General features: G+C 37.5%; 1 protein-coding gene across 1 annotated transcript in view; it reads left to right on the top strand.

The window, feature by feature from the left end:
- The window catches only part of ZNRF2 (zinc and ring finger 2), a 108,769-nt gene extending 85,409 nt beyond the window's left edge, over nt 1-23,360 (top strand). The window contains exons 3-5 of the mRNA XM_040644128.1: nt 2,944-3,049; nt 9,495-9,574; nt 12,532-23,360. Of these exons, the coding sequence (XP_040500062.1) occupies nt 2,944-3,049; nt 9,495-9,552 (164 nt within the window). The 3' untranslated portion in view covers nt 9,553-9,574; nt 12,532-23,360. The remainder of the gene's footprint in view (nt 1-2,943; nt 3,050-9,494; nt 9,575-12,531) is intronic.
- Nucleotides 23,361-26,635: the final 3,275 nt, after the last annotated feature.

Raw genomic sequence — 26,635 nt, 5'->3', positions numbered from 1 at the left:
TTATAGAATATATAGTTCTGATTATTTTTCACTACTAGGGCTTCGGGAGCTTATGATTAAATGGCCGACTTTAATACGGCATTTTAGATTAAACTAAAATGATTTTTTTAACTTAGTATCTGCAAAGCATAACATTATATTCTTAAAATAAAGATCATTATGCTAATTATATGCAGATTATATTTGTCTTTGTTGTACCATAAATACATTTACTTAAGAACAGGATAAAACCAAGGCCTTCAAGATACTAAAATTTTCCCAGCTCAAAGATTTTTAAAACCTATTGTAATAAAGAATTGAGACCTAGTCATAGGTTACCATAAAAGTATTAAGCCACTTATTTTTCTGTGAACAATGCATTCAGAAGCTTATACCTAATGATTTCTAGTTCTTTTCATTTGGTGCTAACAGTCTGTTACATAGTAGTATATGGCAAAAATATGGCAATGCTTTTTCTTTATTTTTTAAAAGCTGGCCCATCTCATTTTCTTAATATAAGATAATGGAGATTATATGGTTCATTTTGACTTACATCTAGATGCATTATTAATGTATTTCAAAAGGTAGAAAATGTGATATCATATTTCACCAATTCTAAGATACACTTCCTTTTCGTACTTTAACAGCTCTGGAAAATGGGATGCATCTTCAAGTTGATTTGTGTCATTTTAATGTGGGATCTTTTTGTTTTACTTATGTGTAAACTAATGGTACATGTTATAATCATTGATGTGTTAGGCTTGGTAAAAAGTGATTGTTGAGTTTTTTGAAGTTTGTCATAGAACTCAGACTCATTGTTACGATGTGATATGTCTTTGCGGTGAAAGAAATCAATGCTGTGAGAATATACCATATTATTTGAAGTTACAGACCTTTACTAAGATCTTTCAGTGTCTCCTTCACGTCCTCTCACTGCCATCATCCTACTGTCAAATGGCAAAACTAAAACACTTCAGTAACGGGTTTGATGTACTTTATTCAAGGGGAAATAATCCACAGATTGAGGGAGTCCAGTGCCTGAAGGGCACTTCTGAAGGTATTTTCTCAAGAGTGGCTTTTATATAATGTTAGAAGAGGCAGCCTGAAACAGGGCAGGATTGGCTAGAAGGTCCTGTTTTCTAGGGTAACATAAGCTAGCTAAAGCCAAGTTGGAGGATTGTGACTGGTGTTAGGTTGCCTTGATAGTGAGGTGTTTTCCGTAAGTGCAGGATGATTTAGGTTTAGATTTGTGACATGGGTGGGGCCGCTGGAGTGGCCTCCTTTTGTGGGTTCCAGTATACCAAGTGACTGATGAGGTTTTTGTTTGTTTGTTTGTTTGTTTTACATTAAACTGGTTTCCCACCTGTGGGAAGCTATCCAGAACAAAAAGGAAAAAAATGGAGAGCAAGAGAAGGAAGGAGAGACTTGGGGTTAGGGTTGGAGCGGGTGTAGTGAAGGTAGTGGGTGGGACCTCCAAGATGAAGAAGAGGAAAATGGGGATAAGGCACTGGGAGGGGGGTGCTAATGAGAGCATTTTCCATTTACCCAGCTTTACTTATCCTAGTCAAGTCTCTGTGATATATCAGCTCGTGAACTACCTGGTAGTTAGCTAAAATCATCTCAACCATATTCCCTAGATTCTGAATACATGAACTTTTCTTGCCAAGGCATTTTTCCGCAGAGGTTGCCCTGTTACCCCCTCCAGCCTTGGGGGTAGATCATCTGTCTGCTGGTATAGACCCAGTAGAGTCTGTGTTTCCTCTTAATGTGCTGTCTCAAAATGAATAATTGAAGGGCGAACTACTTCTTAGAGAATGAATTTTTCTACAAGGAACGATTACAGATATGTGCACAATTAAATTCGTTGGTTTTTATAAGAGGTGTGGGACCAGGCAAATAATTTTAGGAACTTCCCTACCTTGCACTGTCTTTCAGCATTTAGATAGAGATTGGTATAGTCTTTTCTCTTCAGCCTATTTGATTTTTATTTCTACAGACAGTAATTTAGTTATTGGTGGCATAAATTCGTATTATGTGTTCCTGCTTTAGTTTTCCATTCTGTACACTTACTGAGTATACATTCTCATACATTTGGCAGTTTCTCCATACTCCCTAACAGTGGCATGTTTTAGTTCTTCGTCATTTTATCTGGCTAACATACTCTGTTTTAGGCAAGATCCTTTTAAAAATTAAGCTTTAACATTAATAAAATATTTAAATTTTCAGTATAGAAACATCAATTTGAAGGAACCTTTTCTTTCCATCTAAAGGAATTTTCTCTTTGTAAAGGGTTTTAAAGTAGCAGTATTTTAAACACTCTGCAGGGCCCTCTGGAAGCCAGTTTAATTGCTGCCTGGTGTCGGCCGGGCATTGTTCTGGAAAAGGATTAAGAAGAATTGTTGCACGTCTGAAATCCTCAAGTTCCCAAAGTCCCTTTCAGAATCTACACAAAACTTTAATCCAACTTCGGATTTTCTTGAGTTAAGCAGACCTTTTTAAGAAGCCCCGTATTCAGGGTGATTTCTTTGACTTACCCAATTTTGTTACTTTAGAATTTTTTAAAACCATAATAGTATTTTCATGTCTTTTCAGCTACATTACACTCTAAGTTTTTTCTTTGAACTATCTTGGGCATCAAGTTAATATTGATTAGTAAGAGAAGGAAAATGAATTCCAAATTGCAAATAAGTGACTTGCTGATGAAGTTTTATGGCAAAATCCTTTGCAAGTCGGAGGATTCTGCACTGTTCTTACTGTAATGCCTCAAGAAATGTAAATGGAAATAAGATGCTGTCTATAAGTAAAGGTAAATATTATTCACTGACTCATGAGTAGTATATCAAATACAGGTGCTGAGTTGTATGTATTTCTTACAAAATATGCCAGTCACCACTCTCTATAAATTGTGTTCCCATAATTCTTCTTTCAGTTTTATCGTCCTGAATTCATTTTCTCTTTCCTCAGAGGATGTACTGAGTAAAGATGCTGGGGAATGTGCAATATGCCTTGAAGAATTGCAGCAGGGAGATACTATAGCACGACTGCCTTGTCTATGCATATATCATAAAGGGTAAGTTTCTTTTTATGTAACCAAGTAGATAGTAGAGCAAGAGATGGTTCTCAAAATTTGAAACATTGTCCTTAGGGCTGAAAAGTTTTCTTCCTAATTGAAGCTCCCCCCCCCCCCGTTTCTTAAAAAAATAACAGCCTTTTTACCTGCTAGAACTAAGATTTAAGCCCAAATCTGTTTGTATCCAAAAATCTACCATGTGTTAAACATCTTCTGTTACCCAGGTATTGTCCATACCAGCTTAGCTAGGTTATCTCATGTAAACCTTGTAACAACCTCATATTATAATTGAGAGAATAAGCCAAGGGACCACAGGAGATCTCTCCCATGGTCACATGGCTAGTAAATGGAAGGGCTGAGATTTTAGCCCCCTCCGTTTGGCTCCAACACCCATCTAGAGTCCCGTAAGTATTCTTGGCTTCAGAGCAACACAGGAAAATTTTTAGGTAAAAAAATTATTTATGGTAAACAGAAAAAAATAGAAAACTATAAAATTTCAGACCCATAAAAGGAAGAAGGTAGAATTTTATTTAAAGGCGGGGGTGGGGAAAAGCATAGAGAACACTATAAATAATACAAAATAAGGAGGCAAAACTCAGTATCAGTAATTTTAATAAATCTAAATAAACCTCATCAGTTGAAAGCAGACTGAAAGATTGGGATATGATGTCGCCAAGCAGCACACTTAAACATAAGAACATAGAAAAATGTGAAAGTGAAGGAATAGAAAATTATGTCCGGGTCAATATTAACGAGCAAACTGAAAAAGCTAAATTAATATCGGACAAAATAAATTTTAACAAAAACATTACTAGTACGATATGATAAAGGTATATAAAATTCAGTTTTTGGTGAACCTAAGAACATAGTCTCAAGGTAAAGTATTTATAGAACTGTCAGAAAAAATGGACAGAAATGTCATGATAATGGAAAATTTCAACATAGTTCTCATTAAGTCAAGCAGATAAACACAACGTGAGTCAAGACCTAGAACAATAAAGCAATACAGTTAACAGGTTTGTCTAATGGATGTATGTGTATCTGCACCTGGCAATTAGTACATTTTCTTTTCAAGCACACGTGAAGTATACAGAAGTTGATGGTGTACTGGCCATAAGGCAAGTTTCCGCAAACTACAAAACATTGGTGCCATACAGAAAGCTAGCTGTTCTCTGGCCAGTTATATGTCAGTAATAAAAGATGAATAATCTTCACACATACTTCTAAGTAATTTGTAGATTAAAGAAGAAATATAATGGAGGGGTATCTGGGTGGCTCCGTTGGCTTAGTTTCTGACTCTTGATTTCAGTTCAGGTCATGATCTCAGGGTCCAGAGATAAAGCTCCCTGTTGGGCTCCGCACTGGGAGTGGAGCCTTCTTAGGATTCTCTCCCCACCCCCCAAAAAGAAGAAATCGGAATGGAGCTTAGAAATACTCAGACTGAATAATAATGAAAAACCCTTTTGACATTTTCTAGGGTGATCCTTGGAAGGCTTATGTTAGAGTGGAAAGAAAGTCTTCTTAAAACTTAAACAAGTTCTTCCTTAATAAATTAGAAAAATGAATAAACATAAAATAAAGCAAAAAATAATAAAGGTGAGAGAAGAAAATAATGAAATAAAAAAATTACACACAATAGAGTACAGACCAACAAAGCCAAAAATTGTTTCTTTAAAGATGAATAAAATAGATAGGCCTCTGTCAGGATTGTCTCTAGAAGTAAAAAATGAACAGTATAGGAATGACACATAACTTCAGACACAGTAGAAATTAAAAATAATTGGAAAATTTTGTGAAAAATTTTACTCTTTGATTTAAAAATATAAACAAAATAGGCAATTTCCTCAAGAATATTATGTTTCTAATTCATTATACATTATTTTATAGAATATATAAATATTATTAATTATATATTATGATAGTAGTAATTACCAAAATGATTCAAAAAGAAATAGAAAACTTGAGTTGACTAATAACTATTCTAAGTAGTTACTAAGACAAACCTTGAAAAACAACAAATACTAAAAATTAAAACAAGACCCAAAACCCTAAAAACAGGCCACTAGGAGAGTTTGACAGCAGGTTCTACCAGACATCCAAAGACCACCATGTTAACAAGTGTGAACACCCCAAATGGTAGGAAAAGACTAGGTTCTGCCACTTAATTTATGAAAGTAGTATAAACTTGATACTAAAATCAGACAAGGTGGGACACCTGGCGGCTCAGTTGGTTAAGCGTCTGCCTTCGGCCCAGGTCATGATCCCAGGGTCCTGGGATCGAGTTCCACATCCGGCTCCCTGTTCAGCAGGGAGTCTGCTGCTGCTCTCCCTGCTTGTGTTCTCTCCCTCTCTCTCTGTCAAATAAAATCTTAAAAAAAAAAATAAATAGAACCAGACAAGGCAAGTATAGGAAAGTAAATTAGAAGGCACTCTTATTTATGAACATAATGCAAAAAATCCAAAAACATATTAGCAAACCAATTCATCAGTATTTATCTGAATAATGCCTCCTGACGAAATTGGATTTATGCTAGGAATGTAAAGGCACTGTAAGATTAGAAAATTTACATGTGTAGTATACCACATTAACAAAGGGGAATGACCATATCATCTCAATAAATGTAAGAAAACATTCAGTAAAACTTTATACTTACTAATTAATGATTTCAAAACAAAGGCAAAGAATAGATATTAGGTAAATTATTAAAATTAATAAGAGGGGTGCCTGGGTGGCTCAGTTGCTTAGGTGTCTGACTTCAGCTGAGGTCATGATCTCAGGGCCCCGTGTTGGGCTCCCCACTCATAGGGCTCTCCCTCTGCCCCTCCCCTTACTCATGCTCACTCGATTGCTCGCTTTCTCTGTCTCTCTCAAATAAATAAATAAAATCTTTAGAAAAAAATTAGTAAGAACTGGGGCGCTTGGGTGGCTCAGTCAGTTAAGCATCCAACTCTTGATTTTGGCTCAGGTCATGATCTCCGGGTCAGGAGAACAGGCCTCCCTGAGATGGAGCCTGCTTAAGATTCTCTCTCTCTATCCCTCCCCCTCTGCACACATATGTGGGTGCTCTCTCTGTTGATCTTTCTTTAAAAAAAAAAAAAAAAAAGGATTAAGAACTTAGGGTTGCCAGATAGGAGCTAAACATGAAAGTTTGTTGCATTCATATCCCAGTAAGAAAAAGAAAACATAACTTTTTAAAAAATAGAATAATAACAGTAGCAGCCACAAAACCTACAACAGCTGAAAGCTGTGTTAAGAATACATCCTACAGGGGTGCCTGGGTGGCGCAGTCGTTGGGCGGCTGCCTTCGGCTCCGGGCGTGGTCCTGGTGTTCCAGGATCGAGTCCCACATCGGGCTCCTCCGCTGGGAGCCTACTTCTTCCTCTCCCACTCCCCCTGCTTATGTTCCCTCTCTCGCTGGCTGTCTCTCTCTGTCAAAATAAATAAAATCTTTAAAAAAAAAAAAAAAAAGACTACATCCTNCAGGGGCGCCTGGGTGGCACAGCGGTTAAGCGTCTGCCTTCAGCTCAGGGCGTGATCCCGGCGTTATGGGATCGAGCCCCACATCAGGCTCCTCTGCTATGAGCCTGCTTCTTCCTCTCCCACTCCCCCTGCTTGTGTTCCCTCTCTCGCTGGCTGTCTCTATCTCTGTCAAATAAATAAATAAAATCTTTAAAAAAAAAAATACATCCTACAGGGATCCCTGGGTGGCTCAGTCCTTAAGTGTCTGCCTTCAGCTCAGGGCGTGGTCCCAGGGTCCTGGGATCGAGCCCCGCATTGAGCCCCTCATTGGGCTCCCTCTTCTGCTGAGAGCCTGCTTCTTCCTCTCCCACTCCCCCTGCTTGTGTTCCCTGTCTCGCTGGCTGTCTCTCTCTCTGTCAAATAAATAAATAAAATCTTTAAAAAAAAATACATCCTACAAAAGATACTCAAGATTTTAAAACTTCGCTGAAAGATATAGAAGATCTAAAATTTGAGGTATACCATCTTGGGGATAGGAAGACTCCATGTCATAAAGATGTTACTTAACCCCAAATTATATAGTTAATACTGTCCCATTCAAATCTCGGCTAGTTTTTAATGTAATTTTATAAGCGGATTCTAAAATATGCATGGACCGAAGAGTCCATTTGGCAAGAACAGTCATACTTACGAAGTATGCTGCGGGGACTTGCCCTGTACAAACACATTATAAGACTATTAAGTGTGGAAAGGGCATAGGAATAGAGTCCATAAACCCTTCTGCGTATATGAGAGACAGCAGAGCTTAGGGGTTAAAAGCATGGGTTCTTGGGAGTTAAGCCTTCCTCCCAAGATTCAAATCCCAGCCCCTCCACTAATTCATTGTGTGATCTTGGTCAAGTTGTGCTTAGTTTTTCCCTCCCTCAGTCTATGAAACGAGGCGATAGTACCAACTGCATAGAGTTGTTAGGAGGTTTAAAATGAGTTAAATTTTAGAAAGTGCTTGCACATAGTGGATACTATGTAAATATTTGTTGAGTAAATGAATAAAATACTGATTTGGCAGAGGTGATATTACAGCAGTAGAGAAAGAATGAACACGTCAGGGAATGGTACTGAGGTCAGTTGGTTATTGATGTAGAAAAATAGTCAAATCCTTATTTTATAGTTGAAATAAGAATCGGTTCCCAATTGACTAAACATGTGCCTGTGGATATCAAAATCTTTAAAAGTGTCAGAAAGAATGGAGAGAAATGTTCTTGACCTCTTGGTAAGAAATATGTTTAGGGCTAAGATACCTCCCCCCATAAGAGCTTAAAAGAAAAGCTGATAAATTTAACTGTATTAAAATGTAAAACTTTTTGGCATCACGATACTGTGAAAAAGTAAAAACTAGACCTCAGACTGTTTTTTTCAGTACACGTAACAACAGATTGTCGGTCTGGTATCTGAAACCAGCTTCTCCTTCAGCAGCTTTCCGTAATGCAGTTAGCTCATTGCAGCTGGTAAGTGGAAGAACATGACAGTGTAACGAGATGATCTTCTTGCTCGTTCATAGAGAATATCTCTCAGCACATTAGTGTTTGCGCCATCAAATGGAAACAGGTGAAAGTATATGTGGAAGCAGGCCGTGGGAGCATACGGTGTAGGTATACCTGGTTTCATTGTGCCTCATCTTATTGCGTTTCACAGACGCAGCCCTTTTTTTCTTTTCCTTTTTAAACAAATTTAAGGTATCTCACACCCCTGCATAGAGCGAGCCTGTTGGCACTGTTTTCCCAATAGCGTTTGCATACTTCGTGTCTCTGTGTCACGTTTTGGTAACTCTCACAGTATTTCAAACTTTTTTCCTTTTAATTTCATCCATTATTTTTACCCACCAAACTATCCTATCAGGATATGAGAATGACACACAATAATTTTGTCTGTAAGCATATTAGCCAAGCCTTCTAACATCGTGGCATATGCAAATTTGACATGTGTCAACAATGAGAATGTTGAGCAGTTAGAATTCTGCTTGGGTAACTTCCTAGCTGTTGGACAAGTTACTTAACCTTACCAAGGCCTTGCCATTTAGCACAGTGAACTAGAAGTTTCTGCAGTGATGAAAATGTGCTGTCTAGTAGAATGGCCAAAAGCCACACGTGTGGCTTTTGAGCACTTGCAGTGTGGTAGTGTGACCGAGGAACTGCATTTTTCTTTTATTTAATCATAATTTAAATAGCCAGATGTGGCTTGTGGCTACTGCATTGAACAGAACAGATCCACAATGAGGATAATTCTATGCACCCTAATATTTAACTTCTAATAAAATCACGAAATACTTTATAAATGCAGTTGGGTGATAGTGTATTTATTTGTGTGTGTATATGTATTGTAGAGTGGGATAGAATTAAAATAAAAGGCTATATTTATATCTGAGTATTGAAATACAGTCTTTTAAAAGATGCAGTACTGCCAAGAATTAGAATTTAAAAGCTGTTTTTGATTATACTGGTAGGTACACGAACAGATTGATAATTGCATGAATGAATTATTTTGAAGAGAAAAATACCTGTCCAGATTTGTCTCTCAATTTTGAATACTGGTAAACTGATAGTTCTTCAGGTTCTCTTTTGGTAATGGTTGTTCTGTTTAAACTTTAAAGTATTTTATAGCATAATTTTACAAAGGTTATTCCCTTAACTGCTTTGAATAACCAAAATGTGGGATGCCTGGCTGGCTCAGTTCAAAGAGCATGCCACTCGATCTTAGGGTCATGAGTTTAATTTAAGCCCCATGTTGGGTGTAGAGATTACAAAAAACAAAACAAAACCAAATGTGATAAACAGATACTTATCATAATTTTACTTATGCCAGATATGCTCATTTAAAATGTTTTTTTTTTCTGTAAATACATATTAAGGTCAAGAAGTAAGAATTATGGCTGTCATGATATCAGTAATTCAAAAGGGTTTCAGCTTTTCTGGTTTTGTTCTTTTCTAGCTGCATAGATGAATGGTTTGAAGTAAATAGATCTTGCCCTGAGCATCCTTCAGATTAAGCATCTGCTTCCTGTTTTATAGGTAATTCTCCATTTTTCTGTTTTAATTGCTTTTGAACTTGTTACCTGAGTTATACTTTTCTCAGCCACCATTTTCATTCATTCATTCATTGAAGCGTGTGTATGTGTGTTTGTCCCAGACATTGAGTTAAGTTACCATGTAAAAAACTCACATGAAAAGATACATAGAAAACAACTTTATCAATTCCTGAAGAAAGTCATAATATTGACTAACTTCTGCATTCTTGGTACTTTAAGACACATTTAATTTTAGTTTAGTATTGAAACCCATGAAGGATATGGTTGGTATAAACTTCATACATGTGCTACACATATGTACATATTGGTACCTGTTACCCTGTTTTACCACTAAGAAATCTGAGGGCCAAAGTAATTAATTTCACGATGTCAAGAAGCAGTATGCGTAATAGTCCAAGGCACGCGTTAGGAAGCAGAATCAAATTCTGTACTCTTATTCCAAACTTGACAGGTATGTTCTTAGGTAATGCAATATAATATTATAATTCTAATCATAATAATTAGTTAACATTTATGTCACGTTATTATGTGCCAGGCATTGTTCTGAGTATTTTACATCTATTAATAACTCAGCTAATTGTTGTAGCCACCCTTTGAGCTCAGGACTCTTGCTGTTCTTTTTCCCATTATACAGATGAGGAAGCAGAGTTACAGAGAGGTTACGGAACTTGTCACGCTAGTTCCTTGGCAGAACTGGGATTTGAACCCAGGCATATTGGCTGCAAAGGTTGTGTTCTTTGCTGTTTTGGTGTAATTAGGTAGGAGCATTTTCTTCAAAAAGTTGCATCGTGTACTCATTCATTCAGTTTAGTCTTGCACCATGTTATATGGTGCCTCTCTGTACAGTAGGAGGAAAAAAGAAAAAAAATGAATTTTAAACCAAATACAGAATTTATTGTGCTCTGCTGACTTAGCTTATTCATTATCCTGCATTATCTGAAAATGTTCAGTGAATTGAATGATAAACTCACTTGACTATTGCTTTTTTCCATATTCCATGAAGTGAGTTAAATGACCTCATTTAGCTTTGAAAAAAATAGTTAATTTAATTGATACCTTCATATATATGAAAAGCTTTTTATGAGAAGACTTGCAGAAATGACATACAGCATTGGGTTTTTACATTCAGGCAGAACATCTTAGCCGATCCTGGAATTGTTTCAGGAGTTGGAGCCTCTCTGTTCAGAGACCTAAGCCAGTAACTGCCAACAGTCTTTTTTCAATGGCTAAGACTAAAGACAGGAAACTGGAACAGATCATTGCCCTTGATGAGGATAATTTAATAGCAGCAGATTAGAGTATTGACAGAGGAGATTTGAGGTCACCGAATAGCCGTTATAGCGACCAAGTAAGATGGCAGCACGAAGTGAGACCTCTGTCGCAATTATAGTAGGGTTCTGCGTGGGAAATGGGAACGCCTTGGGAAGCTGGAGGGTACGAGAAGACTCAGCTTTTGAACCTTTTCCCATGAGGTGATTGAGATCAGACCTTGACACGCTGGAAGTATGAGTTGGGATAAGATTTCTGTGTAAAAGAAGAGTGGCGATGGGGTGATGTTTTGAGTATATGTGCAGCTATGTTTTTATCTCACAGCGAACAGGTTTGAAGAGGGGGATGCTTTGGAATATCTTCAGTGTAACCTTATGTCTGGGCCAATAAACTAAAAGTATGGCTAAAATTATAGAAGCATTTAAAGAGAAGTACTAAAAATTCATGCTAATAAAATGAAATTTTTATCTTAGTATTTTACATACCAAGGTAATATGTCTGAAGTTTTCACCTATAGGTAATATGTGTCTTTCAGAGGCAATAAACTTGTTTATGTGAGGTGGGATTTTATGGTCATAAAAATGTGTGTGTTTCATGATCCGATCAGCTAAATTTTTCCTTTAGTGTTACAATGAGCTTATGGGGTATAAGGAACATGCGTCTCCTCTCACAGTCAATATGCATGTTGGTTTTAAACAGCATTTCAGTTTCCTTACTTTATGTATCAGTGTTATCTTTTTTTGATTTTTTTTTGTACATAGAACCTTAGTTTGGTGGCAGCTGCCCTTACAAATTCTATGAATCAGTGGAATCTTGTCTCTGTGAGTCTTGAAAAGTCGTTTTTACAAATGTACAGACATGGAATATCTTAACTCAAATTTTTGCTTCAGTTCTGACTGTTCTTATTTGTCAGACGATACATTCCTCCCATCCCTTTTGCTGTCTCATTAAGCATGTGGGTGAAGAGGATTTGTTGTTGTTAAAACATTTATTTTTTTAAAAAAAAATTTTATTTATTTGTCTGAGAGAGAGAGCACAAGCAGGGGGAGCCGCAGACAGAGGGAGAAGCAGGCTCCCCGCTGAGCAAGGAGCTCGATGCAGGGCTGATGCAGGGCTCGATCCCAGGACCTGGAGATCATGACCTGAGCCCAAGGCAGACCCCTAACCAACTGAGCCACCCAGGCGCCCCTTTTGTTAAAACGTGTTAAAAAAAAAAAAAAAGAAGACACCATAAAGCAGCATGTACAGCATTTCTGATGTTCTTCAGCTTAAGAATTTAGTGGACAGCCCAAAATAGATATACATGACAATCTAAGGTTTGGATTAGTTAGGAAATTGTTTACCGTTTTTATTGGAGGTTGTTAGTTATTTGGGGAAGGATTAATAGGTGTGTAGGTGTTGCGTGTTGTGTGTTTTCTGTACTCTGGCGTGATCTTTCTTGTGGAGGGAGAATGACTGTTATGTGGTGGCTATTTTCTGTGACTGTTTTAAGCTTTAATTGGTCCTTCTGTCCTTTATCTGTTCCTTTACAGAACACTAATTTTAGGGGTTTTTAGAATAGTGTATGAAAATGTATAGCAACTAAAGCAGCGTTCCTGGGGAAATGGGTGTTGTATCTTGTGTTAGTATTACGGACCACTGCTGAAACCTAATGCATCTGCTTCCACACAGGTTTTCTTGTCTTTCCAAGATGCTTGAAAAACTGAGAGGATATGAGGATCTGTCTCTGGAAAAAGCAAAACAAAACATACTCAGCCAGAAATCTGAGTTCTGTGAGACTTGGTAATGCAGAGATGGACAATCACACAGGGGGGTAACCCTGCTGAAGAGAGGACGGTTGCCACAGAACTCCGTGTACCAAACATGCATATAAAGGACACACAGGGATTTTGAAAATGCTGCACATCCCTTAATAGTCATCTACATAGGTAACACTGATAAACATTTTGTATTCAGACGCCAAAGTTAACTGATTTAGAAGTTGATTTTATCAAGTTCTGTAGAGCCGCGCAACTGGTTGTGTTTTGACTTGCTTTTTGGTTGGGGGTCGCTTTATTTTCCCCAGCACGATGTTTCTGCATTCATCTGTTCTTAAACTGAAGACCACATAATGTACTTCTTATAAATTAAAGTCTTAAATGTGAAACCAAGAAATGTAATCAAGCAGTAAAACATTGTCTGAATGTAGACCATGATCTCAAGTTCTTCTATTTTCCCCCCCAGGAGTGGAAAATAGACTTCTACATAGGAGAGCTAAAATATGTTAATAGTTGAAATTAAAGGTGTAACAGTACCAGAATGCAGTCCAAAGAGTAAAAATCAAGTTACATAATTACATTTTAATGACCTAAATCTAAGATTGTCTGTTGAATTGCGATTTATTAAGTGTATTATTTCCTCTTAAGTAAAACTGCTCCGTAGTTAATCAGTAATGAATCATCTTGCAGCTATGCAACTTTTTAAAAAATACAAATTACCAATTTTAAGTGCTGCCAGCTATAATAACTTTGTTTTAACGGGTATTTTTATTTGTTCTTTTCATGTAATTATTTTTGTGCTTTGCATCTCCAGACAGTTTTCCCACATTTGGGTAGAGTGTTTAGCAGATCGTAAACTTAGTAACTTATGAAAAGGGTAAAATAAAATTTTCTTGAGTGGAACTTGGAATAATTTGAGGGACATTTTATATACTTTTAAAAATCAGAATTTAATCGGGATGCCAGATTTATAGCAATTTGCATCTTTAATTTTCCAGATAATCTGGAGGTTAGTGTTTGATAAATGATTTTTTAAAGCAAATATGAAGATTTTGTTAATTTATAATTTATTAATGTGTTATTACTGTAATTGAAAATGTTATAGAGACTTTTAAATTCAGTCTTGTATAGAAAGAAATGTATTAAGCAAAATTATGTGAATAAATATTCCCACAAAATACATCTGAATGGTTAAAAAATACTGGAAGAGAGCTATCAGGGCTACAATAGTGAATGTCTTTTTTTTTTTTTTAATATAAAAAGATACCAATAAGTAGATTTCATATTTTCAACATATAGGGAAAATGTTATCAGTGAACATTTAAGCAGTGCACTTTACCTTGGTATAATTGAAAGTTGCACAGTACTGTTTCCTTATTTTAAACTTTTATTTAAGTATTTGCTTTTCTATTTAATGCTGCTACTTTTATTCTCAAATTTTTTCCCTATTTCTGCTTCTGTTTCATATTTTTTGAAAGGGCACGTGCAGGAGCAACTGCTGCTACCCAGAAAAATTGTTGTTTTAGAAGCAATTAAAAGAGTTTTTCGTTGCTTTCTGTGTGATTCTAGACCAGATAACATTTTCCCTAAAGTTATGCTGTGAAATGCCTTTTGTTATGCTGCAGTTGACAAAAGTATCCAAAACTTCGGTTGTGACGGCGGACAGCATGGGTTCATAGGTGCTTTTTAAACCGGTTGTGGGAAATACTCTTCCCTCAAGGAAAACAGTCTTTCCTTAAATTTTTTTCTGTTATCATGAAATCTTAATACGAATCCATTTTGTTTCACATTTTTAATTTTGTAAGCTTTCACACACATACACACATACCCACTCACCCCAGGAAAAGCCTCTTAGAATACTGTGTGAATAATTCATTTTTTTCTACTACTGGTATATTGTTACGGTAAGAATTGTTTTTGTTGTCTTCCATTCTTGAAGGCAGAGCTGAACTCTGGCTGTGGTAATTACCTATTAATATCCTCCTGGAAGCTATTTTCTGATACAGGTTATTCATTGACTTTTTAATTTTTTGAGCTTACGTTCTTTTCCTTCTTTGTTCTGGACCGTCCTCTCAGCCTCTGATTGTCGCAGAGTTCTGTGCTGCCGCTGCTCCAGTAAAGCTCCTGTGGTTTAGACGAAAGTTCAGTGTTTGTGTCGAGTGCTCCTTGATTATTATATTTGTCTAGAACAGTATTTACTTAAAATCTGTTTATAGCAATCCCTTTTTTGTTAAAATTGACAAAGGTTAGCATTTTTTTACTTTAAGTTCAGTCTCCATCAGTGATTCCCTAAAAAGAAGAATTTAGAAATCGAAAAGAAAATGTTTTTATAGCCCGGATACTCTGGTTTTTATTCAAAGTCAAAGTTGCTACTCTGGAAAATATTATAATATTCTACATAATGTCACTTACAGTATTTGTAAATCTGTACCTGGACACTGAATAGTGTAAGTAGGCTATAAAAATCACGTTAGATATCTTTAAGTATGTAGCTTGAAACTACTGACAACTGAATATTACGGAGACAAAATAAAGATCGAAAACCTAGACACCAAGTTGGTGATAGCGTTCTAGAATCTTTGTAAATACATGTTTTCCAGTAAGATTGCACTTAATATTTAGAAAAGCAATATGTTCTGAAATTTCACTTTAGTGCCACTCTTCATAATGGGTTTATTGCCAATTTTGACTCCTCAGTTTACTTTGATCTGGCTTTTTGGATTTTGTTGTTCTTGCCAGAATATGTAAGAGATAGTAAGATTATTCTTACTTTTGACTTTTTTTGCCAGAGAAATTAGACCAAGCCTCATCTTAATCTGTGTTTTTCAGATCTGGGTATAAATCCGATACAGATTGTATTTTAAGAGCAGTGTTTGTGATTGAAATATAAATAATGGCTTCTGTAACTGACTTTTTTTGTGATAGCTGAACATTTAAAAGGCCGTGTTGTTAACTGTTGCATGCTATATGGGTTTTGGTTTCTCAGTGCAAGTCTTATGTTTCTTTTAAACGCTATACTGTTTCAGTTCTCACCCACTAAACACTGTATTAGAATGTAGCCCAAAATGCCTGAGCGTGCAGCACCGCCAGCGTATTTGCAATATGTATTTTGAAAAGATTTCAGGTTAAAAATGTATTTGTGAAAATGGCAGGTTCCTTTTCAAAGCTTATTTTACTTTCTACATTTGGGTATAGTGATGTTTAAGAGCAGTAGTTTAAATTAACTTATTATATAACAAGACTAAAACCTATTTCTTTAAATGAAAAAGACAGTAAATTAAATGTAAATATTACCTGATTTTATTTACTAACTTGGAGAGTTGAAGAAAGGAAATTTCTTAACAATAAGCTACTACGTTTGAACAAAGCATGAAACTCTTTCTAAAAATTCAAGAATAATTGAATTTCCTATCTGATTGATATCCATATTGTGCATTGATAATAATATCCAAACCATCTTATTTTTTCCACAGAGGAAGTTTCCATATAAATCAGATTATTGGGAACTTTGTAAAACTGCATTAGAGGTAAATGTTGCTTATTAATTGTGAGTACAGTTTGTTAGTTGCGGGAAATCTTCTAGTTCATTGGGGCCGTTTTCTTGCAGTTGGATCTGTCGTGAGGTGAACTCAATACATATTGACAATGTGTTAAATGTGAAGTGTTCCTTGTTCTTATACAGATATTTTCTAAGTTAAAAAAAAAAAATTCCAGCATGCCAGTATTTTGTCTTTGGCCTATCACCCTACACCCCTTTTTCAAAGTGTGTAACTTCTGGTTTTTTTCTTTGCTATATTGTGAATAACAATAGTTAAATTATCTGTTTTATTGTCTACTTCTTCTCTATCCAGATCTTTTCATTCTGAAACTAAATTACTCCTTGGTTTTCTTTAGGGGAAGTTGCTACTTGGTATACTCCTAGTAGTGATTCTTATTGGGGAACAGCTGAATTCGGTAATAACTACCCAGGCAGTACCTCGAGGGCCGTATTCTGTGAATGCCGTGTTTAAGCTAGAAAGCTGCGTGTTCTTTTTAAATCACAGAATTCTTGAGTTGAATGGGAAATACCTGATCTTTGAAGTCCAGCTGATTCTCTGGAAAGAACTAAAAGCATTGAAGAAAACCAGATATGTTAATATTAAGTTTTAGCTGAAACATTACTATACTTAGGGGAGATGACATATTTTCAGATACTTAAGCCATCGTTAATTTTAGACCAGTGGCTAATAATAAGATAAATTGTTGGTTGCTTGTTTATAGAGAAGCAGAGAGCAGTATGGCATAAACTCACGTCCCAGAAATAAAGGAAAAATTTTAAAGTGATACTGTAATGTCTGTCAACCAACATTGTGCTTCTTAGCTCTGCCCTAGACTGTGTGAGGCACCTGTCAGGACCCCAAGTCTTAGAATAAGTGACTGATTTCTCCTATTGTAAATTTTCATGCCTGCCTTTTTGATCTGATATGCTGAGATTGATAGGTACCGATGGTTCATGTTTATAAACTTACAGTTCTGCCTGTGCCCTCTTACCAGTGAACCTGGTGCTAGCATTTTGAAAAGGTTACATTTTAGTCAGTAGTGTTTGGGGCACCTGTGTGCATATGATACAGACCCTACAGGGAGATTAAAAGAGATTTTGGAATTTGATGATGGTATTGATCTTTATTACAGAAATCCATTACAATTTCTTTCTTTGCAATGACTATCAGTCTTTAGAAAATCACAGTAATAGTTATTTACTTCATTGCTTTGTTCATGATTTCAATAATGACTCTTCTGTAATACCTCTTATTTTTCTCTATTAGAAAGTACTTTCCTGTTAAATAAGATATCGATAGCATCCATCACAAGAAATACAGAAAGTGTATTAGGAACAACTTGTATTAGTATGTTCTGAACTAAAATGGAACAGTTCATTACTAATATTTTAATAAATAAAACTTCCAAATGATCTTGCCAAATTATCCTGTTATTTAGAAATAGAAATAGAAAATAAGAGAAAGTTTATCCACTGTCATGTGTAATGTCTAGAAGTTGGCAGTATATTACAATAAAATTGAGGATTATCTGATTGCTGAAAGGTTACCATGAATTAATTGATGTCACAGTTCATCTATTTTTGTACACCCATTGAGTTAAACGTCTAAAATAGCTTGAGAGACGACTGTGGCGGTAATGAACAAGGAGGTCTTCATTACCATAAAGATAAGTAAAAATGTACTTTGAAATTTCTAATGTGAAACGTATTTGTAAATTTTTTAATTGAAATATGATTGTAGTAGAGCTATTAAGTTTTGGGGAGGAATGGTCTGTCAATGTGTAATCATAACTTTTAAAATTTAGATTGTGTTTGGTACTATTACCTTATGTTTTAAAAAGAGGTGTAATTAATCTTTTGAAGGCCCGTTTTCATGATGCAGGAGGAATTGAGCTTTGGAGCAGAGTGGTTAAGGACATGGGTTCTGGAGCCAGACTGCCTGGTTTTGCTCTCTCTCTGACATTGGGCGAGATGCTTAACTTCTCTGTGCCTTGTCTTTCCTATAAAAAGAGGTGAAACTACTGCCTACCTCAAGGTTGTTGTGAGGCTTGGGGGGAAGGTACACGTGTGCACCAGACACACAGTAAACACTTAATAATGTTAGGGGTTATTATAGACAATAACAATACTTGTGTCCGTCTATGAATAAATCATTTTTGTTATTCTCTCCATTCACAAGGTAGAAGAGTAATGTCTTAGACTTTAGCTGATGTGTTTAAGAAACTTATGTATATAAAGAAGACATTGTGGATTCTGTTCTTCCTTCTTGGTAAAATCTAGAGATTTACTGTCCCAGCAATTATGTATTAATATTAAGCATACTTGATTCTATGGACTGTTAGGGACCAAAAATACAGAAATCTAAGATAGCTAACCTCTAAGACCTTAACCTTTAGTGGGGGAAGCAAATAAGTAAGCAGGCATATAATAAAGAATTATAATTGCTGTTATAGACTTGTCCACAAGGTATAGCGGGGGTAGTGAGGAAGGTCACTGGCTTAGGCAAGAGAATGATGAAACGAAATCTTTAAGGACAAATAGATCATACGTAACTCCAGGGGCTGTGGATAAACGGACATGAGCAGTGAGAGGTTTGGGAAGGGTATTCCTAAGGCAGAGAGCATAGCACCTACCAGCAGGACATTCTGGGGAGCTGCTACGTCTAGAGAGGTAAGCAGGTGGCAAAGCACAAAGGGATATAGGTGCCAAACTACAATTGGAGGATCTTAAGCAGGAAAAAGACAGATGTACTCTTCAGATTAGAGAGGAATGAAACTAGAGGCAGAGAGACTTTGTTAGAAAATGTGTAGCAGTTCAGGCAAGCTAAGGAGAGGCAAAACTAAAGGAATGACAATAGGAAAGGAAAGTTGAAGAACTTACAAATTTAGAGAGGAAAATTAACTCATCTCGGTAATCGTTTACGTGTTGGGGATGAAAGACCAGACCAGGGCAACTCCATCTGTACCTTCTCCACATCGTGAAGGGTTGAGTCTTAAAGACAGCCTATCTCTACTTGGGGAAGCTGAGTATGTCAGAAGTATTCCTGGAGGGCCAGAGATAACACCAACTCTAACATAAAGAAATTGGATCTGAAATAGGAGGCAGAGCCTTGAGGGAGAAGCCAGACAGGTATAGTTGGCAAGGTGTGAGAAGGCAAAAGAATATATGTATATGTGTATGTGTGTGTGTGGCTGTTAGGGTTCAGGAGTTGTCTAGACACAAATGTCGCCAACACTGTTAGAAGAGTCCGTAAGTGCGTGATAAGTATAATGATATCTAGGTTGGTTGAGTTGGACTTCTCCCAAAACACCACCCTCACGTCCCCCCTTAACTTCAGGTGTCTGTTGGAATAGGGCCATGTTTTTCCAGGTTTGTGTGATGAGATGCTGAGATGCATTCTGAAGCATTCATGAGGTTTTCTCTCTGGTCCTTTTGTCCCAGACCCTTCCCATTATGCGAGTCTTCTCAGGCACTCACAACAGAAAGAAGCTATTATTGGAAGTAGAGTATTTGTAGAAGCCGGTGTACAGGAAGGATGGATGATGCTTTGCGGCAGGTCAGTTAGTTAGGCTAAGCAGGAGGAGGACCAGAAGAGGTCTATTCGTTCCTGGAAGGCCGTGGGTTGCCAGTGGGTGCTTCGTGATTATCTTTGTTGAGTGAGGGACAGGAAGAGAGGACTGATAGCTTAGATTTAGTTCCGGAGAAGCAGCAGAAACCCTGGGATATCCTTGTATTATATTAGCTCAAGGAGTCCGTTCTCCTCCCAGACTCCCTAATCTAATACAGCATATCTGTGGGGACACCAAACTTTCACAGGTTTCTCTGAATTGGTTCAAAGATGCACCAGTAGGTAACTTGGAACTTCCTAGACCAGGAATTCCGGCAATTGAAGGCCTGTTAGAATAACAGAAACTTAACACCTTAGAGGGAATTGCCCTAAAATGTAAAAAACAAAAAAAACCCCAAAAAAACCCTTATCATCATAAATATAATTGCATGATTTAAGATTCGACTTCTCACGTAAAATAAAGTGAAAATACTTTTTCTGCAATACCTTAATGATGCTGTAATTATAAGAGCATTGTTAAATTCTGCCATATAGTGCCTTATGCTTCTGGTTCTTTTCCATGAACTTATGAATTCAGTGTTCATTATTTTATGAGAGTTAAAAAGTACCTGACCAAAAAATAACTTCCCAGCAAAGTCAGTTTAAGACTTAAATTCTTTCTGATTGGCTTGGTAATTTAGTAGCTCGGTAGCTGAAAACAAACTGTATACTGTTAGCAGTGCAGATTTATATTTCAGAAAAATAGCAGATAACTATGTCATGAACCTTTTAAAGTAGCTCATTTATAAATTAAAGTGTTATTAAATCTGTAAATGTTAAGGCTATTCGTTATCCAGATAGAGGATATCCATCAAGGGAGTCAAACAGCTTATAGTTCATCCATTGTTGGAGTTCAAACATTGCAAAGGCTAAAGGCCTTCCTAGGGTGTTTAAATATCCAAACTATCATCATTTTAGCTTGTAATTGGTATAAAAATTGTCAGCGAGATATTTTTAGATCTTTTTTTCAGTTTTTGAAATGTGATGTATATTTATAGCACATCTGTATTTGGAAATAGCCACGTTTTAAGCATTCAAGAGCCATATGCGACCAGTGACTGATAGGTCTAGATCAATCTGGGAAGTTCGTTTTCCACTCTAATCCTCAGCTGAATTTTTGGAGGTCTAATAATTCCAACTTGGTGAAGACCTTGGTCCCTTAAAGTTAATTAGGTACTATGCATGAGCAGAGCTGGTCCTCTTTTGTTACTAAACTGAGTCAGAGTTTCCTAATTTTTTCAGTAAGACTGGAAATACCTTGAAAAAGTTGATGATTTAAGGAATCCTCTTTATTTGCTTTCACAGATGTCACTGGCTTTTGTTACGACTACAGTGTTCTGGTAAAGATGCACAGACTCTGAGTAACTGAGTCCGTGTTACAGTTAGGGATTGGTGGGTTTGTGGTCATCAACAGGAACTGTGAGCAGTGCTGATGAATAGCTCTAGTCTGAGTTGTCCCCTGTGTAGAGCCCTGTGGGGACAGTTGCATGAGTTTCAGGCCTTCTGGCAGTAGTTAACTTTGTACCACATCCATGCTTCAGCCGCTAAACTTGTCCACCAGACCCTCATTCACAAAACCAAGACTCTTCCAAATCCAGCTTGGAGAGTCCCCAGTGGTGTCTGTGTGGGAGTTCTGTGCTCCAGCGCCCTGTTGGAAGGAGTCGGTGGAATTGCCAGGGAGTTTGTCCGCAAAGATGGCTATAGCGTGGGAAGACAGGTGTATTGCATTCCTCAACTTCGGGGTCCCTGCAAGTCAGTAATCCTTAAAACTTGGCTGAAGATGAGATCGACTTGGGAGGTAGGAAGGGAAGACAGTTTTTAAAAAAATATTAAAGCCTTAACTCCACACCAGAGATTCTGAGTTAACTGTTGGGGTGTGCTCCTGTTGTACAGCCAGCATACAACTTTACCTGCGGCTTTCTCGCACACCCCCCACGTGGAGTGTCAGCCCTTGGGGAGGAGCGCCAAGCATATCATAGACCTTTACAACTAAGATCTAGCTACATTCCCTCCAGTTCTCTTTTCTCAAACTTACGGCTCTTTTTGAATGAGAAAACTATTCCTATATCATTACCCATTCTTCCCAACTGTGTGGTTCATAGAACAAACTGTCTATTTCAGCCAGGCTGAGGTCCTTGAATTTTTTTTTTTTTTCCACTTTGCACCCCAGAGTTTGTAGACTGCTAAAAGCCCTTTCTGCCTCCAGAACTCGGCTCTGACAAATCAAAAGCCTTTTCGCTTTCGGGCTCATGTTTCTTCCTTTGGCTTTAAAAAAAACTTTGACATCAGAGTTGAGCAGAGATGTCTTGGTTTTGCTTCTTGTATCTCCCTCCTGAAGCAGCAGCTGCCAGTGAGTCACTGAGAGAGTTGCCATAAGCAAGCAGGAACGAAAGGCACGAAAAACGCGACAGCTAATAATTCAGACGTAGCATTCTGTTACACTCCCAGCAGTCACTAGAAAGCCACTGTAGGTAACTGTTTGTATGTGAGCAGCTCTTGTGTGATTTTCATTCTTAGAGTTACGTTGGTAATCTTGACGTCTTCTCAGCCTGAAGAAGAACGTGTGGGAGTTACTTGAACTGGAACGCGGGGTGAGCTGAAGTGTGGGTTCATTCATTTAGCACATGCTTACTGAACATGGGAGAGAAGCAAGAGACACCGTGTGAGACACCGCACGTACACTGATGTGGAAAAAAGAGAGTTGCTGCCCTTAACGGAGCTTACGGTTCAGTATTCTTAGCAAAAGCTGGGGATGAGGCATGGCATAGCCAACGTATAAATAACATGGTGTGTGAAACCCAGTTCTTGAATAAGCATTTGTGGCAGATCTTTCAAGGCATAAGATTATTAAAGTCATTGGCAAATGCTCGATGTGACTGTGCATCTGTTAACAGTTTCATGCTGGTGCCAGACCCTGGTATGTGTCAGTGCTGCCAGAACAGGTGAAAACAGATGAAAGTTCTGCAAACAAGGATTGCAGGAGACATAGCCAGGCAGATTGGTTAGCTCATTTTCAGTTTTTAGAGGCCTGTTTCCTCAGTAAGTTTGGGGGTATATTTCTAATCTGATTTATTTCTTCACAGTTTTTTAAAAGTAACTCCAGTAAGTTATAATTTACATACAACAAAAACGTTCACTGTAAGTGTACAGTCTAATGAGTTTGGATACATACAGACACCTGTGCAACTGTCACCACAACCGAGATGGAGAACATTTCCGTCACCCCTCGAAAGGTACCACAAGCCCCTTTACAGCCTGTTCCCACCCATCCACCCTCCACCCCTAGGCAGATTGATCTGCTTGTGTCACCGTAGATTAGCTGAAAACATTCAGTATGTCCTTTGTTTGTGTAAGGCTTGTTATGCTCGGCGTATCTGTGAGAGGCGTCAGTGTTACTGCTTGAATCCGTTCCTTTTTATTGCTGAGTAGTATTCCATTGTATGACTGTACTACAGTTTGTTACCCGCGCTCCCCTATTGGTGGACACTTGGGCTCTCTCCAGTTTGGGTTATTATGAATAAAGTGGCTGTGAACATTGATCTATAAATCTTTATGTGAACATGTGATTTCATTTCTCTTGAATAAATACCTAGGAGTGGAATAATCGAGTCCTATGGTAAATATCTCTCTCACTTTCTAAGATACTGCCAAACTGTTTTCCGAACTGGCTGTACCATTTTCCATTCCCCCGCCTCCCCCCCCCCAACCAGTGGCCCAGTGCTGTGTGAGGGTTTTCCCACATTATTGCCAATACTCGCTATTGTCAGTATTTTGAATTTTGGCCATTCTAGTGGGTATGTAATGGTATCTCGTGATTTAATTTGAAGTTACCTAACCATTAATAATACTAACATCATAACATTCGTCATTCCTGTCTTTCTTTTGGTGGAAGGTCTGTTGAAATCTTTATCCCATTATAGTTTTAACAGTTTTGTGGAGGTATAATTTACACACCATAAAATCCGGTCATTTAAAGTGTTCTGAGCTCATCCATGTTTAGCATGCATTCGTAATTTTTATTTTTGCTGAATAGTTTTCAATTATATGGATATACCACATTTGTTCATTCACCAGTTGATGGAAATTTGGATTGTTCCCACTTTTTTGGCTTTTATGAATAATGCTGCTAATGAACATTCGCCTTCAGGTCTTTGTGTGGACGTAGGTTTTTTCCTACTTGTCTTGGGTAAGTACCTAGAAGTAGAGTCACTAGGTTATGTGCATGCATCTGTTTGTGCCATCCCATCCTGGGGTATGTTGGAGGCTCGCTCGCTGTTATCTCCTCCCCAGGTCACTGTGTTCAGTTTCCGCTGTTGTGATGACTGTCTCTTGCTTACCACAACCAGTGTCTCAGCCTCAGGCCAGCTACAATGATGGCCTTCCCTGGTTGCCACTAAGATTGAGGTTTCCAGCAATACCCCTGGACATGAGTTTTTCCTGCATTTTGCTCTAAATCTGTTTTGCCCCCTCCATCAAGGGGGCCGCAGCTCCTCACAGCCTGCCCCACTCTGGCGAACTACAGTGCCACCTAACTTGGGAGGTTGTGGGGGGCGTTATGTGTGGGGCCGAAGGATAGGAAAACTGCTCTGGGCTAAAATGCCAGATTCCCATGGTTTTTACTCCAAGGTTCAGTAGGTTTTCTTGAGGAAACATTTCTCAGTTTGCTGCATGCTTTTGCTTATTTTCCGAAGTTCTAAAATGATTGTTTGAACTGTTTTTTGTCAGATTTTTTCATCACTTTTTGGGGTGAAAATATGCCATCCTCCTTACCCAGTTATTCCTGAAGTCTCATGGGGCTCCTCATTTTAAATTGGGTTGTGCATCATCCTGTTACTGAGTTGTAAGAGTTCTTTATATGTTCTCCATACAAATAGTTTATCAGATATATGATTTGCAAATACTTGTTGCCTTTTCATTTTCTTAAAGTGTCTTCAAAGGAACAAAAGTTTTCAATTTTGATGAAGTCTGGTTTATTAGTTTTTTTCTTTTCCCGTTCATGCTTTTAGTGTTAAGAAATCCTTGCCAAATACAAAGTCACAAAGATTTTCTCTGTCACTCTTACATTTGGATCTGTGATACAACTCGAGTTAGTTTTTGTGTGTTATATGAAGGTAAGTATTGGGGTTCATGTTTACCCATATGACTCTCCAGTTTGTTCCAGATCATTTGTTGAAATGACTCTCTTTTCCCGATTGAGTTAACTTGGTGTCTTCATTGAAAATCAGATAGCTTTAGATGTGTAGGATTATTTCTGGGCTCATTTTTGTTTCATTGACCTATATGTCTGTACTTAGGCCAGTAGTACACTGTCTTTATCACTGTAGATTTGTAGTAAGTTTTGAAGTCATTGCTTTCAGTTTTGAAAGAAATTTTTCCAGGCCTAGATTTTCTAGATCATGCTTTTTTGGTTTGTTTTTTGTTTTATTTTCTTTAAACACTTTAAGGATACTGCCCCAGTGTCTTCTGTCTTACATAGCTTCAGGCAAGAAGTTTGCCATCATTCTTTTAAAACAATTTTTTTGATTCACATGCCATAAAATCTGCTATTTTGAAGTGTACAATTCAGTGTTTCTAGAATGTTCACAAGGCTGTGCAATCATCACTGTCTAATTTTAGAACATTTATATCACTCCAAAAAGAAACCCCATACCCATCAGTAGTCATGCTCCATTCTCCCCTTCTCCCTTTGCTCTTGGTAATCACTAATCTACTTTATCTCTCTTTGGATCTGCCTATTCTGGACATTTCATTAAAAGGATCATACAATACGTGTCCTTTTGTGTCTGGTTTCTTAGTGTCATATTCTCAAGGTTCATCCATTCTGTACCACGTATCAGTACTCATTTTTATAAATGGCTGATTACTATTCTATTGTATGGATACATCTCATTTTGTTGATAGACATTTGGGTCGTTAACACTTTTTGACTATCTTGAGTAATGCTGCGATGAGCATTTATTTGTGCACAAGTCTTTCTGTGAACATATGTCTTCAATTACCTTGGGTATGTAGTAGAGTTGCTGGGCCAAATGTATGGCAACTCTGTGTTTAACATCACGGAAATTGATGAACTTTTTCCAAAGTGGCTGCGCCATTTTACACCAGTGTGTAAAGGTTTTAATTTCCCCACATCGTCACCTGACACTTGGTATTGTCCATCTTTTTTTAACATAGCTATCCTAGTGGCTATGAAGGAGCATCTCATTGTGGCTTTGATTTGTGTTTCCGTGACTAATTGTGTTCGGCATCTTTTCACGTGCTTATTGGCCATTTGTCTATCTTTGGAGAAATGTTGGTTCAAATTCTTTCCCCACTTTAAAATTATTTTTTTATTACTGAGTTTTAAGAATTTTTTTTTAAAGATTTATTCTAGAGAGAGAGATGTGTGTGCTTGCGTGCATGGGAGCGGGGAGAGGGGCAGAGGGAAAGGGAGAGGGAGACAGATTCCCCACTGAGCACAGAGCCTGACTTGGGGCTTGGTCTCATGACCCCAAGATCATGACCTGAGCAGAAACCAAAAGTCAGATGCTCAACTGACTGAGCCACCCGGGCGCCCCTTTAGAATTTTTTAAAATACGTTCTGGACTCTAGACTTTTGTCAGATGTATGATTTGCAAATATGTTCTCCCATTCTATGCATTGTCTTTTAACTTTTTTTGATAGGGACCTTTGCAGCACAAAAGTTTTCATTTCGATGAAGCCCAGTTTATCTACATTTTTTTCTTTGACTGCTTGTGCTTTAGGTGTCATCTAAGAAACCATCACCTCGTCCAAAGTTACGAAGATATACACCTATGTTTTCTTCTAAGAGTTTTATAATGTTAGCCCTTACATTAGGTCTTTGATCCATTTAGAATTAACTTCGATATAAAA

Source organism: Ursus maritimus, unplaced genomic scaffold (genome assembly GCF_017311325.1).
Source record: "Ursus maritimus isolate PB19 unplaced genomic scaffold, ASM1731132v1 scaffold_3, whole genome shotgun sequence".
Classification (NCBI taxonomy): domain Eukaryota; kingdom Metazoa; phylum Chordata; class Mammalia; order Carnivora; family Ursidae; genus Ursus; species Ursus maritimus.
This window is presented reverse-complemented; position numbering and strand designations above follow the sequence as displayed.